We start from the raw sequence: 14544 nt of genomic DNA on the forward strand, positions 1-14544 counted from the left end.
AGCTGGATTTTGGAAACTGGTGGAGATGGGATGTGGTGGTGGGGGGGTTTATGTGGGGAGTTGAGACAGACAACAGGGCTATATAAGGCTATAAAATGTAGGGAAAAAAACCTAACAAATACAGGCATGTAATGAAGCAAGGGCTTTTATGATCCCTGTGATATAATGACTGTAATGCTCGTCATGTTAGAAACTGGCATTCAAAGACCACATGGGACCGAGCAGGAGAGGAGTGGGCGGGAAGAGCACACGACTGATACGCAAAGTTAAGCCGGTATTAATGGAATCATGGGCAATTAAGTGATCATGTGGCTTTCAACATGGGTCCACATGTATGTTATGATAGCGATCAAAGTGATGCAATGTCTGAAGTAGGCTCTCTTATAATGCAATTCACACGCGTCAAGTTGTACGTTAAAGTATTTTCGGTCGGAGGTAAAAAGAAGAAGCGATAATTGTTCTTCAGTAAGCACTCTAGCACTACCATTTTAAGGTCACATATTTTGCAAATGTTCAGGTTCAAAATTGTAATTGGGTTTTTAAAAAACACTTTCTTTATAATTCTCACAGTGCCATTGCTGAGTCTCCTCTTTCCAGCCTCTGTCTGACACACTCCAGTTTAGAGCCTGGCTCTTTAAGCCCCGCCTTCCAGAAAGCCCAGTCTGCGCTGATTGGCTCTGAATCTATAACTGATTGTTTGAATCCAACTGCCACTTAGATTCAGGTGTATGTCGGTGTGCTTATCACAGGTTGAGGTTGTATTTGACTATGGTTTTTGAAAACAGGTTTTCAGAAAGGTGGAGGTGAAGAAAATAGAGTAGGTTGTTCTATTTCCTACTTTGTGACTCTAGACACGCATGGGATCCATATTAATTTTTCAAAACCATGAAAAAGTACATTTTGCATAATGGGTGACCTCTAAAGATACAGTTCTTAGGAAATTCACAAATTAACTTTCTTGTTGGGAGTTGAATGAGAAGAATTGATATCAGTGCTTGCTTAGTGTGAAGCTAGGTTTTCAAAGTGAGGCACCCCTCCCTGGGGACACATAGTCAAAGGCTGGTGTGGAAGGGAAGAAAGAGAAGGGTCCAAGCAGGTGTTCTGAAAACAAATCAAAGGCAGTTACTGAAGTTTGGCCCACTTACCAAAACGGTGAGCGGTTGCGGCAGCGACAGTGGCTGTGACACAGAGCTTATGGAGGAAATTAAGGAACTTTAATTGTTTAAACTTTTTACATTTGATAGCTGCAATTTGCATACAAAATCACACTCTGGGCCATCAGTGTCAGAAACCCACTGAGCTAGAAGGGATTAACTCAATTTCCACTGGAACCGTGCAACCATCCTCATTCCCACAAAAATACTTCAAGCCTGGATCCAACTGGATAACAACAGCATGAATTTAAAGGAAAAACTATATTTAAGCCATGAAATCCCAAGCCGGTCCTTTTTTGCATTCATCTCTGTATCCTCTGCATCTGTGTGGAGCAGTTGGCAATTTGTCTTTCTCCTAACATTTTTGAATTCATATTTCCTTTTGCAATCGTGATTACATCTCAATAAGTGCAATATGTTTGGGAAAGTAAGTCTCGTACCACTGGGCTTTGGTATGCTTAGAGTGCTTACTGAAGAAAAAATGATTGCTGCCTCTATTTACCTCCGACCGAAAACACTTTACCGTACAACTTGACGCGTGTGAATTGCATTATAAGAGAGCCTACTTCAGACATTGCATCACTTTGATCGCTATCATAACATACATGTGGACCCATATTGAAAGCCACATGATCACTCTATTGCCCATGATTCCATTAATACCGGCTTAACTTTGCGTATCAGTCATGTGCTCTTCCCGCCCACTCCTCTCCTGCTCGGTCCCATGTGGTCTTTGAATGCCAGTTTCTAACATGACGAGCATTACAGTCATTATCACAGGGATCATAAAAGCCATCGCTTCATTACGCGCCTGTATTTGTTAGTGTTTTTTTCCTACATTTTATAGCTTTATATAGCCTTATTGTCTGTCGATGTTGCAGCAACTCCCCCACATAAACCCCACCACGACCACATCCCATCTCCACCGCAAGCCGCCCACATTTGAATTTCTTGGCCTAATGAAGTGAGAGCGCTCCCACCGACAAGTTGAATCAATTGCAGTCTGAAAAGCATGCCGTCGCTTTATCACTTTAGTCATCAGCAGAGCCACAAGAGTGAGTTTATGTCAGGAGGAGGGGGCTGCCATGTTTGTGACCCTCTTGGTTTTAGTGTGTGCTCAATACGCCATGCTTCCATATTGAGTGTGTGTGTGTGTCCTGTGCGAGCATGTGGAACGCCACAATAAGCTGTCTTTACACGGGGCTGTTTTACTCCCGCTGTTAGATAAAAAAGCTATTTGTATGCGGGATCCTCTCCCCTTCGCTACCATTAAAAGGTATCAGATTACCCTCGCCAGCACAAATCCCATCATGGTCTTCCGCATCTCCATTAACTAGGTCATTTTGATCCCTTGCGCTACCACACTTAACACCCATCGCAGTCAATTCAGTGTTAATATGTTGACATTTGAACCATTCTATGTCGGTATTATTGAGTTATTTTGACTTGGTGGGCTCTATGTTTGAATGGGGAGGGTGTACGGCCACAGATGGATCTATGAAGACACACACTTGACATTATTCAAACAGTATGCGCTATTTAGTGATTAAATGTCAAAACCTCCAGCGCACCAGGAATTAATAACTGCTTCATGATTTACTTGAAGCGCTCCTCCCCTGTCAGGTGAGCTAGGCTATTCATCGGGGCTTCTCTAATAAAAAGTTATTTGATTAGATTAGAAACCTTTTAATATCCCCGGCGAGGCCCATGTGATTCCCCACACTATACTGCTGAGCAATGGAAACATTGGCTCATTTCACCATGGAAATAATGTCCCAAGATAATGTTTTCATTCTCCCTGCGATTGAAAAAAGACCAATCTTTATGATATGATATCTGGTCCCTGGCCCATGGACTATATTAATAATTACCCCAACTTGCTGCAGCTCTCACAGATTGTCCTAAGGGATTTCAACTCTTTAAGATGTGTTAATAGACACCTTTACAAACACATTGGTGAAGAAAGCTATAGTGGTAAGGAATTTATTCCCAGATTTTCACAAGATGGCCTCACTAAAAGGTAGTGTGAAGCGTTCCATGAAGGAATGTCTTGTGTTGTAATAGTGCCTGTCGATTGTGTGTGTGTGTGTGTGTGACACATTAGCCGTGAGTATAAGAGTGTAGATGTTCCTTATACACTGCACATCCATAACAGTCTGACTTCAAATGTTTCTGTTGTGCTTTGTGATAGTCTGCTCATTTACTGTGTTGCATCGTCTGCTTTTGTTCCGCCAGATGTTCACACGATATGAGCATCACTTATAAGTGTCATTAAGTAATGTTTGAGAAACACAATCAAGCTTTTTGCCAGGAAACAATATATAATGTCTTAATTACACAATGCATCCTCGATAAGGCATCACTTCTGATTGATTTGCCTTGAGCTTCATTAATGACTAATTTGGCAGATCTTAGACTGTGGCTCGATTTAAGCATCTCTCTAGCATCTGTTTATTGAATGTATGCACATGAGCATATGCATACATAGTAGGACACACATTGATCTGAACACTCGAGTGTCTTTTTGGCAGGACTGAAAAGCGAGGCCAGACTATAGACGCAAATGTCGCTGAGTGAGTTAATGAGTGACTGAGTGATAGACCAAATTCAGCGATTGGTCAAACATTTCATTACTTGGTCCTCATTGGTTGTTGCCCTTTCAAAATGAACATGTGCCAGCGGACGCCAACAAACACACACACACACACACACACACACACCAACAGAAGAGTGCTTAACTATCCACAATATGCCAAGAGATAATCTGGTTGAAGTCATTGAATTACATGTCATATGTCAAGCAAGCGATAATACACACATAACGAGCACATTTATTTCACACGCGCAGATAATAACTGCCGTGCATACTGCATTAGAATGTACCTGTCCTTCACTACTACACATTAGCCTAATATATTAACATTCCTTTACACTGGGCTACTTAAACCCAATTGTGGTCCAGCCATGTACTAGGTAGTCACCTAGTCTGGTTTAGAGTCTTTTCCTTTATTTCATCCTGGTCGTAATGAACATTTACCTATAGATTGGAAACGTCCTCTCCAGTTTTATCAGCAGATATCGTGCCATCACAACAGCCTGCAGAGCAATCTCTTTTACGTGATGCGTGACAGACATTCTGCTTGTGTGTGTGTGTGTGTGTGTGTGTGTGTGTGTGTGTGTGTGTGTGTGTGTGTGTGTGTGTGTGTGTGTGTGTGTGTGTGTGTGTGTGTGTCTGCATTTCTGACTAGATGCGTTTGGTATTCCCTGTGCGGTGGCTCTCTCCTCCTCCTAATCAGTGTTAGAATACAACAGACAGTACACTGATTGCCTCAGGGCCGACGACAAGCGTAGTGGTCTGCTGATAAGGCTTTGAGGCCGGCAAAGGCCTCACTGTGTCCTCCTCAGAGAGAAAAGTCATGGCAATGCTGAGCACAGACCCAAGAACTCCAGTGTAAAGATAAGTCACCACGCAATGAGTTATATTGCCTAGCAGACCAGAGCAGACAAAATGACTATGGCCACCTGCTCTCTGAGTAACTGCTGACGTGGGAAATACGTGTAGTCAATACTTATTAGATCAATGTTTCATATTGTCTCCCGAATGACAAGTGTTTTGTCTTTCTATATAGATTTTTACCTTCAGTGGATGTTAGACTTTGGAATGAAGCCAAATGTCATTTGGATTATAAAGCAGGGTGCTCTTTTGAGGCTATGGATTATTCTATAATGAGCTATTTGTCATTTTAGATTAAAACCTACAGTAATGTATGCATCGTCATCCAACAAGAATAGCATAGCTTTTATTTTCATTCCCTAATTTTCTCTCCCCTTTTTTCATATCTTGCATTTGTTTCTCTTACCATATGCCTTGTTGTTTATTGGTCCCTCTCAGTGTCAAAATATATCCTAAAATGGAGTCTCAGAATCAACTAAAAAATGAGGGTGAAGGCTATAGAGTGTAACACATACAGTACATGAGATAAGCTGATAGGCTTAAACAAATCAACTCGTTTGGTGATGGCTTGAATGTAACCGACATTCATTTATTTGAAAAAAAGTTAGCTTCAACATTTCCCCTGGCATTTCATTAAACAAGCGATGTGCAGGTTGGCGTGCGGGACAGCAAGTATGCCATTATGTGCGTCCATGTCTAACATTGTTCACTGGCCACAAATGAGCTGGCAGCAGCCTGACAAGTCACTCTCTCTCTCTCTCTCTCTCTCTCTCTCTCTCTCTCTCTCTCTCTCTCTCTCTCTCTCTCTCTCTCTCTCTCTCTCTCTCTCTCTCTCTCTCTCTCTCTCTCTCTCTCTCTCTCTCTCTCTCTCTCTCTCTCTCTCTCTCTCTCTCTCTCTCTCTCTCTCTCTCTCTCTCTCTCTCTCTCTCTCTCTCTCTCTCTCTCTCTCTCTCTCTCTCTCTCTCTCTCTCTCTCTCTCTCTCTCTCTCTCTCTCTCTGTGCCAGCCAGAGCACAGTGGTCATTTCCAGCACTTCCCTATGGCTATGCTAGTAATCATATCCAGGCTTTACACCCATATGGCACGTAGTCAGCCTCTTAAACCGCATTGCAACAACACTCAACCGTCATTTAATGAGAGCTGGACCAGGCAGAGCTGCTTTAAAGCTGATATCTTTACTCTTATCCTCTGAAGAATATTCACCCTGGATTCTGGTTTTATTCCTCCCCTGCTTGTACAACTTATGAATGTAGAGGAGCATAATTATGATCTTCAAGTCACTTATGCCTGCCTTCAGTTAATAGGCTGTAAGTTACTGCATGTCCAAACCCAAGGACATGAATTACAATATTTCTATTTACAAACTGCTTTTCAAAAGAAAACGTCAGAACTATTTGCTTGTTGCCTGCTAAAGGCTAAATGTGTTAAATACCCGGAGATAGTTTGGGAAGAAAACCACAAATTTAATATCCCTAAATTAAATGAGTTTCTGTAAAAAAAACTTTTGTTGCCACAGATAACCATGTTTTAAGTAACCTTCTCTCTAATAATGCAGCCACACTGCTTTTTAATACTTTGGTACAAATAGCCTTTTCACTTTTGGTATTTGAGTCAAAACCGAATGGGATTAGATTTGCTCAGTGTGCTCATTAATAGTTAAAAAAAAGTATTTTAATTAGCAATACTTAACCGTAAATAATCAGTGTTTTAAAGTCCTTTTTAAGGTGAACTACACCCACTACCACCACCAAGCAGGCCACAGGGTGTTGCCTCTACATCAGTACCTCAACTTAATATCATTAGTGACATAATGCGGCTTGTGTGATGAATTTTAAACTAATAATTGGTGATAGGCTGTGGATGTCTGTGTGCGACATGGTATTTAGAGGTATTAGTGGCAGTTCTCTTGTGTGTCTCTCTGGTGACACTACCCCGCACCTGCTCTGACTGTTTAACATTCATGAATAGTTTAAAAGCTCAAGCATCTGGCCCCCTGTCTGTCTACGATCAACACACATACACACGCACACACAAATAGATATAGAAAAACTATTTAGCATATTGTTTGTCTCAAAATGTTTTTGTTCTTTAAAATTAGAAGACAAAAGTGAACATGAATCCATGCAATTCAAATCAACTTGGTTTGCTGTCGTGTTTCCATGTGTATGTGTTTGCCAATGTGTGTTTTATTGTTTTGTTTCATATCATAACTGTACACAAAACTGATGATTCATTATGTATTAAGGTTATTTACTGAGTTTTACTTTGGCCTGGTATATAATAATAATAATAAAATAATAATAATGGATTGGATTTATATAGCGCTTTTCAAGGCACTCAAAGACGCTTTACAGGGTTCCAGGTTCCATTTCCATTCATTCACACACAGTCATACTGGTGGTGGTAAACTACCATAGTAGCCACAGCTGCCCTGGGGCAGACTGACGGAAGCGTGGCTGCCATTCAGCGCCTACGGCCCCTCCGACCACCACCTCAAACATACAGCAGTCATACACATTCACACGAGGCAAGGTGGGTGAAGTGTCTTGCCCAAGGACACAACAACCATGACACTTGGTGGCAGAGCGGGGATTGAACCGCCAACCCTTGGATCATTGGCCAACCCGCTTAACCACCTGAGCCACGGTTGCCCGTAATATGTCTAATGTTGGAAGTTGCTTGGACGCCATTGCACCTTTTTTATGATCAAACAGGATTCACAGACAGTATTGCTATAAATAACAGCAAACACTGAAATACACCCAAACAGAAGGTGTTATGCAAGGTTTTGCCGAACGAACGGTCTGCACATCTGAACAGCATGTCCCAGCTGACAGACAACAAGCGTCACTCTGGTTTATTTTTACCTTTTTGAGTTCAAACTCAGTGGTTATAAGGTTCTAGCTCGAAACAAAGTAGGTGTAAATCAACAGTCCTGCAATACATTCTACTTTTAATGTGGACATAGGAGGTCATGATTCAACTGGTCCATGTTGGAAGCTGTAGTTTGTGGTGAAAAGGTATATTGTATTGTGTTATACTGGCATAATGATGGCAATCCCATTTCTATCAGTGTGGCAAGGAAAGATTCAATGAAACCTTATTATTATAACTTCAGGGCGCTCCAGTGGTGTAGTGGATAGACCGCGTACCATATTTGCTCCGGCCTTCATTGCAGTGATCGCGGGTTCAAGTCCGACCCGTGGACCTTTACTGCATGTCATCCCCCTTTCTCTCTGTCTCACCATTTCAATTCTGTACTGTCAAATAAAGCTTGAAAATGCCAAAAAATAAACTTAAAAAAAACATATATAACTTCAATGAAGGGAGGATGTTTTGCACTGTTGTATTAGACTAAATTGGTTGGTGTAAGTAACAAGCTGGCAACTAGGTGAACACACGTGTCAAGACTTGGACAATAATAAGAGTGTATAAGAGTATGTAGAGTCACAGGGTGCACCAGTCAATATCAATTCATGTACCGAACTGAACATCCTGTACTGAATGGTGATTCATGCTATACTCCTGAGGGGTAGGAGTGAGGCTTAGGGGCGATAATGTCTTATATGTAATTCACAGGAGTCCGCTGGCTAACAACTCCATTGTGAAGGCGCTAATGAAAGCACGGAGACCATCGCGCTTGTCTCTGCTAAGAATTAAAATGATTTCTTCACTGGGAATATGTGGACGGCTACAATACATCCTTCCTCTTCACAATGGGAATTAATTGCTCATCTTTTTTCAGTTTACATTCAGTCCCCTGCTTTGATAAAATAATAATAAGACGGAGAGAGAGAGAGAAAGAGAGAGAGAGAGAGATTTTATAAAATGGAGAGGCCAGGCTTAGACCAGTGCCAGGGTGTTGGAGGAGCATTCATATTTAGCGAGGTGAAAGTGGTCTCAGGGAGTTTTGTTTTAAAGTGTTCTCTCTTGGGGGCTGTTTGTTTACTATGTGTACCTATGTGCTGTTGAATACATCTGTCAGGAGCAGTATTACAGTGACGCCTCCTTTAGGGCCCTATTACCCCGACATTTGTATTGTGAAGATCAGGCAAAGATGACTCCTTTGTGTTTGGGTAAAGGAGTGGAAGGGCTTTGAAAGTGTCTGATGTGTACAGAGAATGGCAATAAAGGCAAGACTGCAGGCTGTAGGCACACACCAGATCCTTAAAACCCATGCACTGGAGTTTGTTTTTCAGACTTCAATTTATAATGAAGTTAAAATGTGTTTATGGGTTTAGGTCACATTCAGACTGGTTTCTTTGATTCTCTTTTGCCTAGTTTAGATTAGTTCAGTCGTATTGTTGGTAATTGGTTTCACTTTTATTCTTCTTTGTTTTGGGTTAACAACCCACCACCAAGGAGATGATATGCCGCCTTAAGGATTTGCTGCATTGAAGTCATTCGCTTTTTTACTTCATGTAAATGTATTTTTCTAAAAGTAATTTGAGAAAAGTATTGCAGGAGTCTGGTGTTTGCACTCAGTGTTCTGTAGACTAACTCAAAGTTGAGATATTGCTGTTCCCCAGTCAAGTAAGGCTCCTACTTCAATCCTGTTATTATTTGCAGTCCTTTTGGAACATTTTTGTAGTTCAAACTAGCCAGACAGAAATAATGAGGACTGTGGCATTGGTTTCTGCAAAGCTAATCTATTTTTATCTTGCATCCTTTAGCCTTTACTCTGTCCTCTATTGTCACTACTACTGTGTCCGGTTTTGGTTTGATTAATTCTGATGTGTAATTTATTTTTATTTTTTTCAAATGTTGCAGTGGTCGCCAGTTCTGTTGGATTTCCAGCGGAAGGAAACAGTTTGGAGCTTTGTGCCAGGGAAACCCAGCCAACCCCTGAGCCTTCACATCGGAGACTACAATCTGGACGGCTTCCCTGATGCTCTGGTAGTCCTCCGCAACACCAGTGGAAGGTAGGGGGGGGGGGGGAAAGACACACTCTCGCCTACATTACACTTAATAATATTGTGTCATAGGGGTCTTCTTAAGGGTGGCATGCTGTTGGTGTAGTGTTCTGAAGAAAAACATTAGCTGTGTTCCAATATCGATAGTTTCCTGATAGAATGATGGAAAAAGATTTAGGATGTCCAAACACATGTGGTCGGATAGAGCATGCTGCAAAAATACTCGGATGCCTTATTATATCCGGATGTGAATTTTAGTGCGGAAACTAGCATGCTTTTTTTGCCGATTCTGACCCACAATCCACTGCTCACTGGAGGTTACGCGACAGAGCCTCGGGCCAGATCAAGACACAACGTTTTGACAAAATAGCAAAATGATTTCCCAATTGTATGCCTACAGCATGCTCACTACATTCTTTTTATGATCAGCTGTAGTACGTTGAATGTTAAAAAGAAAGAGTATGAGATTTGGAATGCAGGGATTGTGTGTAAATGTGTGATATACGAAGATAATGTTCTTATCCCTTTTTATTTTTCTATATTAAAAACAAGTTAATGTAAGCTTTGGTTGCTCTAAGACCTTCTTTAAGATCATGTATTTTAAATGAATGAGATAAGTAGGTCCCAAAACTCCATTCATTGGTATAGAGGTACATGTTTTTTTGTATGTCCACGTGAAGCCGCTGCATATGTAGCACACAGTTACTTACGCACACTGTTTACATTGTTATTATCTTCCCGGAAATTAAAGATTTAATTCAAAATTTGTTACACATTCATATTTATCACAGAACCTTCCGCTGCTTGATGAGATTATACTAACTGTAGTGCTCCAGCAGAACACAGAGAGACATTGATTGGAACCTAATAACTCGAGATGCACACTTAAATGGATTATGTAAAACTGTTGAGCTTCCAAACCTATAAATGTTTGTTTTTTCCCTCAAATACATGGAGGATGGATGTCCTCATTAAATTACTGTGAAATTACTGTATTAACAGTGACGTGTTCTCAGGCATGAAAAATGGCTCCACCACAAACAGTAGCCCCGTTGATAGTGTATGTTTTCCACTTTTGAGTTAACGGGCAGCCTCATGTTTATGTTAACTAAAAGCAATTTGCTCTGATCAAGCAAAGGAGAGCAGGGACAATGAAATATAATGGGTTTTTTTTACGAATTTGGCTTATACATTTTAATGCTGAAACACAAAGGCAAAAAGTAATGTGTACGTATTTAGAAATAGACTGCAATTGCAATCTTTATCTGTTTAATATAACAATAAAAACAGCTCTCTTCCTCCTACCGTCTGAATAGAAACATATTCATATCACAGTTTTTCAAAATAAAAAAATAAAATCATCTTATTTATTAGTTGTATGTGGTCAACCGAATAACAAATTAGATGGTTGCTAACCTTCTGACTTAATGACACAATGCAAAGACTGTCCTTGGCTACATTTGTACTGAGCAACAGAAATATATGACATTGTAGTATAATGAAGGAGTGATTACCATCCAGTTTACTAGAGCACAGAGTAGGAGAGCGCAGACAGCTAAGGTTAGCGCGTTCTTCAGCTCGCGTACATGGTGACTGATAAGCCAGCCCTTTAAAAATCACTACGGCACGTGCCAGGACGTAAGCTTCATGGACACCAGTGTGTGTGTGTGTGTGTGTGTGTGTGTGTGTGTGTGTGTGTGTGTGTGTGTGTGTGTGTGTGTGTGTGTGTGTGTGTGTGTGTGTGTGTGTGTGTGTGTGTGTGTGTGTGTGTGTGTGTGTGTGTGTGTGTGTGTGTGTGTGTGTGTGTGTGTGTGTGTGTGTGTGTGTGTGTGTGTGTGTGTGTGTTGAAGAACCCATGTGAATTATCTGGCCTTAAAGATGAAGATAAGATAGTTGAAGGGGTCAGTGCTGTGATTGTCTGTGCATACTGATTGTTTGTGCGTGTGTGTGTGTGTGTGTGTGTGTGCGTGCGTGTGTGTGTTTCTTAGAAAGAGTGTTGGTGTGTTTATTGTGTCAGAAATTGCAAGATGTTGGGGAAGAGCTTCAAAAGACACATACACAAACACACACACACACACACACACACACACACACACACACACACACACACACACACACACACACACACACACACACACACACACATACATTTGAACCCAGCTTGTCTTGGATCTATTTAATCACCAGTAAGTCCCATCAGGCTTAACTCTTTCCAGTCACCCTCATCTAGAAATGACATCCGTCTCACCATTCTCTAATCACGCCAAGCTATAGCTTCTTTCTTCTTTTCCACTGCCTTCGTTCATTTCTTTCTCATTTTAAGCCTGGGCATTGTAATCCCGTACTGGGGTTTAGGGTTATGGACGTTATTGCAGGACTCCTTCCCTATTCAATCTGACCCCATGCCGACATATAAAGCCACATCATCAGCATATGGGCGAGGGGGACGTCAAGAGATCAGCCTGGTAAGAAAGATGAGTGGTTTAAAGCCTCTGGAAGTTTTCACAAATCTTCTGGCTTGAATCCCTGAACCTGTATAATCCATACAACTAATAGCTAGCAATGATTTTCCCCAGAGCAAGGCCTTTACGGTTCTGTCAATGTGTTGAATGTGACTGCAGTGAAGTTCAGTAGTTCTTCTCCTACAAGTCAAACAGTCATAGTTATTCAGATCTGCCTCGCTCCTTTTCAAGTCAAGCCCTCATGGACTTCACCTTTGAGCGTTGGGATGTGCTTGTTTTTTTTTTGTTTTTAACATTTTATCAAATGCATCCCTCTACCCGTCTGCTTTGGATTCAGTGGTCCCTGTTGTTCCCTGCTTACCAAATGTTTGAACAGCCCACCGCTGATCTGCTTTGCCTCCCGCTCTCCCGCTCGCTCCATCCCTCTCTTTCTTTATCTCTCGTTCATCCCCATATCTTCTCCATCTATCTTCCAAGTCTTTATTTATAGCTGCTTTTCAGATAAAAAAAGCCTGCTTTCCTCCTCCCAGCAAAATAAAGTGTCCAAAATAGGAAGACAGAACGGGTATAGGGTGTCAAATGTGAATAATTGAGAGAAATCAATAGAAGCAAAGCTGATTGAAGGGGCAGAAGGAATCAATAGAGAGTTGGGAGGTTGTTTATGAAAGCATGAGGTCATTTTTTAGTATAGGTCAATTGTGTAAGGCACAGCTTTGATACAACTGTTCATTTTGACATTAAAGCAAAAGGAAATATTTGTCCTTATTAAAGCTTGTATTGTACTGCTTATTGTTTACTCTGTATAAGTGGCCTCTGCCTGATCCATCTGTATTTAAAGACCAATCCTCCCAATGTGTGCTACTTTGGTCTGGGGATAGAGGGAGCAAGCTGGACTAAGAGTCCTTAGTCCATTCTTTTTCCCAGGCTGGACCTCCAGTTCTTCCTGGGGGCTCCACAAGCGTTCAAAGACCACGTGGGATTAGGACCATGTAGGCAACTGTACTGACATCGGCTTAAAAAAAACTATTCAATCTACAGATAGACGATTCCATTGCCAATCGTCATAACCCTTCATGGGATACTTAATCCCTTGAGGGTATTCTCAGTCAGCCCAGGGTCTCCTCCCAGTGCCCTCAATACCTCTTCAGGGGGCCCTGCAGGAGGCTTTAAAGCAACATGTGATCTTACTCATCCAACCACCACACAGAGCGCACAGCCACAGGTGAACATTGGAATGTACTGTACATCAAGTTGAAAATTGAAATCTTCGTCCTCCACCACCTGTCAGTTATCATCCATCATACCTTTTTCACTTGTCTTATTCAGTGGCTAATACGATATAAAGGTAAAGGGTCGAGTGTACATCCTAAGTTCTGCATCATCTTGTTCTGGCTTGTCAGTACCGAAATATTGATAAACTCTCTGACAGAAGATAGTGCTATTGGTGCGATGTTACTTCTTTCTAACATAGCGGTACTTTCTAATTCTGAACCGTCCCCTAATGATGACGCCACCGACATCAAGCTGCCATTACGTTTGACGTTGTGTAACTGAGTTTTTACTGTCTGTGCTCTACAGTCATGGCTGACATGCTCTAAACTGTATTCAATGAAATGAAGTGAAAAGCTCATGAAATCTTGCAAATAAAACACAATTAATTTGAAGTAGTGCAGTTTTTGATATATTTAGCAATTTATCTTATTTCAGCCAAGAAGTAATTAATATATAACTGTTTAATCTCGTCATGTCCTCATTTTCACACCAAATTATGGAAAACGACTATCTATAAGGGTATCGATATGTATCATGATCGACAAGCAATATCAGTGTCGATGTCGGTATCCGTAACATCCTAACAATACCCATGTCTACTTCCAGTGCTCATCCCCAGCTATGAAAACGATTAATTATGTCAGTGTTGTCGCATAGATTAGCATTTTGTTTAAGCATGTGTCCTTAACTTGGAATTTCTATTGATTCAATTTGTTAAAGTTTTCATTTCTGTAAGTGGTGATATAGTTTGTTTCTGCCATTCACTTTAACAATTGCTGTTGTTGCTGTCGGAAGCCTTTCATACATCACTTAGTGTTGTGTGTAGTGTAACTGGACAGCAGGCTCACGCACTGTTGGATGCTATCATTCAGCAAGTGCAATGCATAAATGTGTTATGTATGTGTGGTAGGTTAAGATTATCTCACTGGCATGAAACTATAACACTGTTCTTGTAAAAAGTATTAATACATAGCTCTATTATACGGCCACATTAAGCGAAAAAGACGGTCTGGGAACTCACTCATTAGGAACTGCTAGACACATTTTGTGTGTCTGTGTTTGTGTGTTTGTATGCGCGGGAGAGGGTTTGTTTCCGTGTGTGTTTTACGTTGTCATTTTTTGTGCAGTGTGTAATTTTCTCTGGCAGCTCCTCCTGTAACTGCACTCCTCAGGGTCTGCATTATATCCAGGTCACAGGACAGACTCTGCCTGCAGACTCTCTGTGTCTGCTTTTTGTTCTTTCTCACACACAATCCCTTACACGCTCACACAGACCAACGTTGTTAAATC

At 41.2% G+C, this 14544-nt stretch overlaps 1 protein-coding gene across 1 annotated transcript in view; it reads left to right on the top strand.

The window, feature by feature from the left end:
* Positions 1–14544, top strand: part of itfg1 (integrin alpha FG-GAP repeat containing 1) — a 140467-nt gene that overhangs the window by 54567 nt on the left and 71356 nt on the right. The window contains exon 10 of the mRNA XM_080033189.1: positions 9378–9529. Coding sequence (XP_079889315.1) covers positions 9378–9529 — 152 coding nt within the window. The remainder of the gene's footprint in view (positions 1–9377; positions 9530–14544) is intronic.

This window comes from Ammodytes marinus (genome assembly GCF_949987685.1).
Source record: "Ammodytes marinus genome assembly, chromosome: 1".
Taxonomy (NCBI): Eukaryota; Metazoa; Chordata; class Actinopteri; order Uranoscopiformes; family Ammodytidae; genus Ammodytes; species Ammodytes marinus.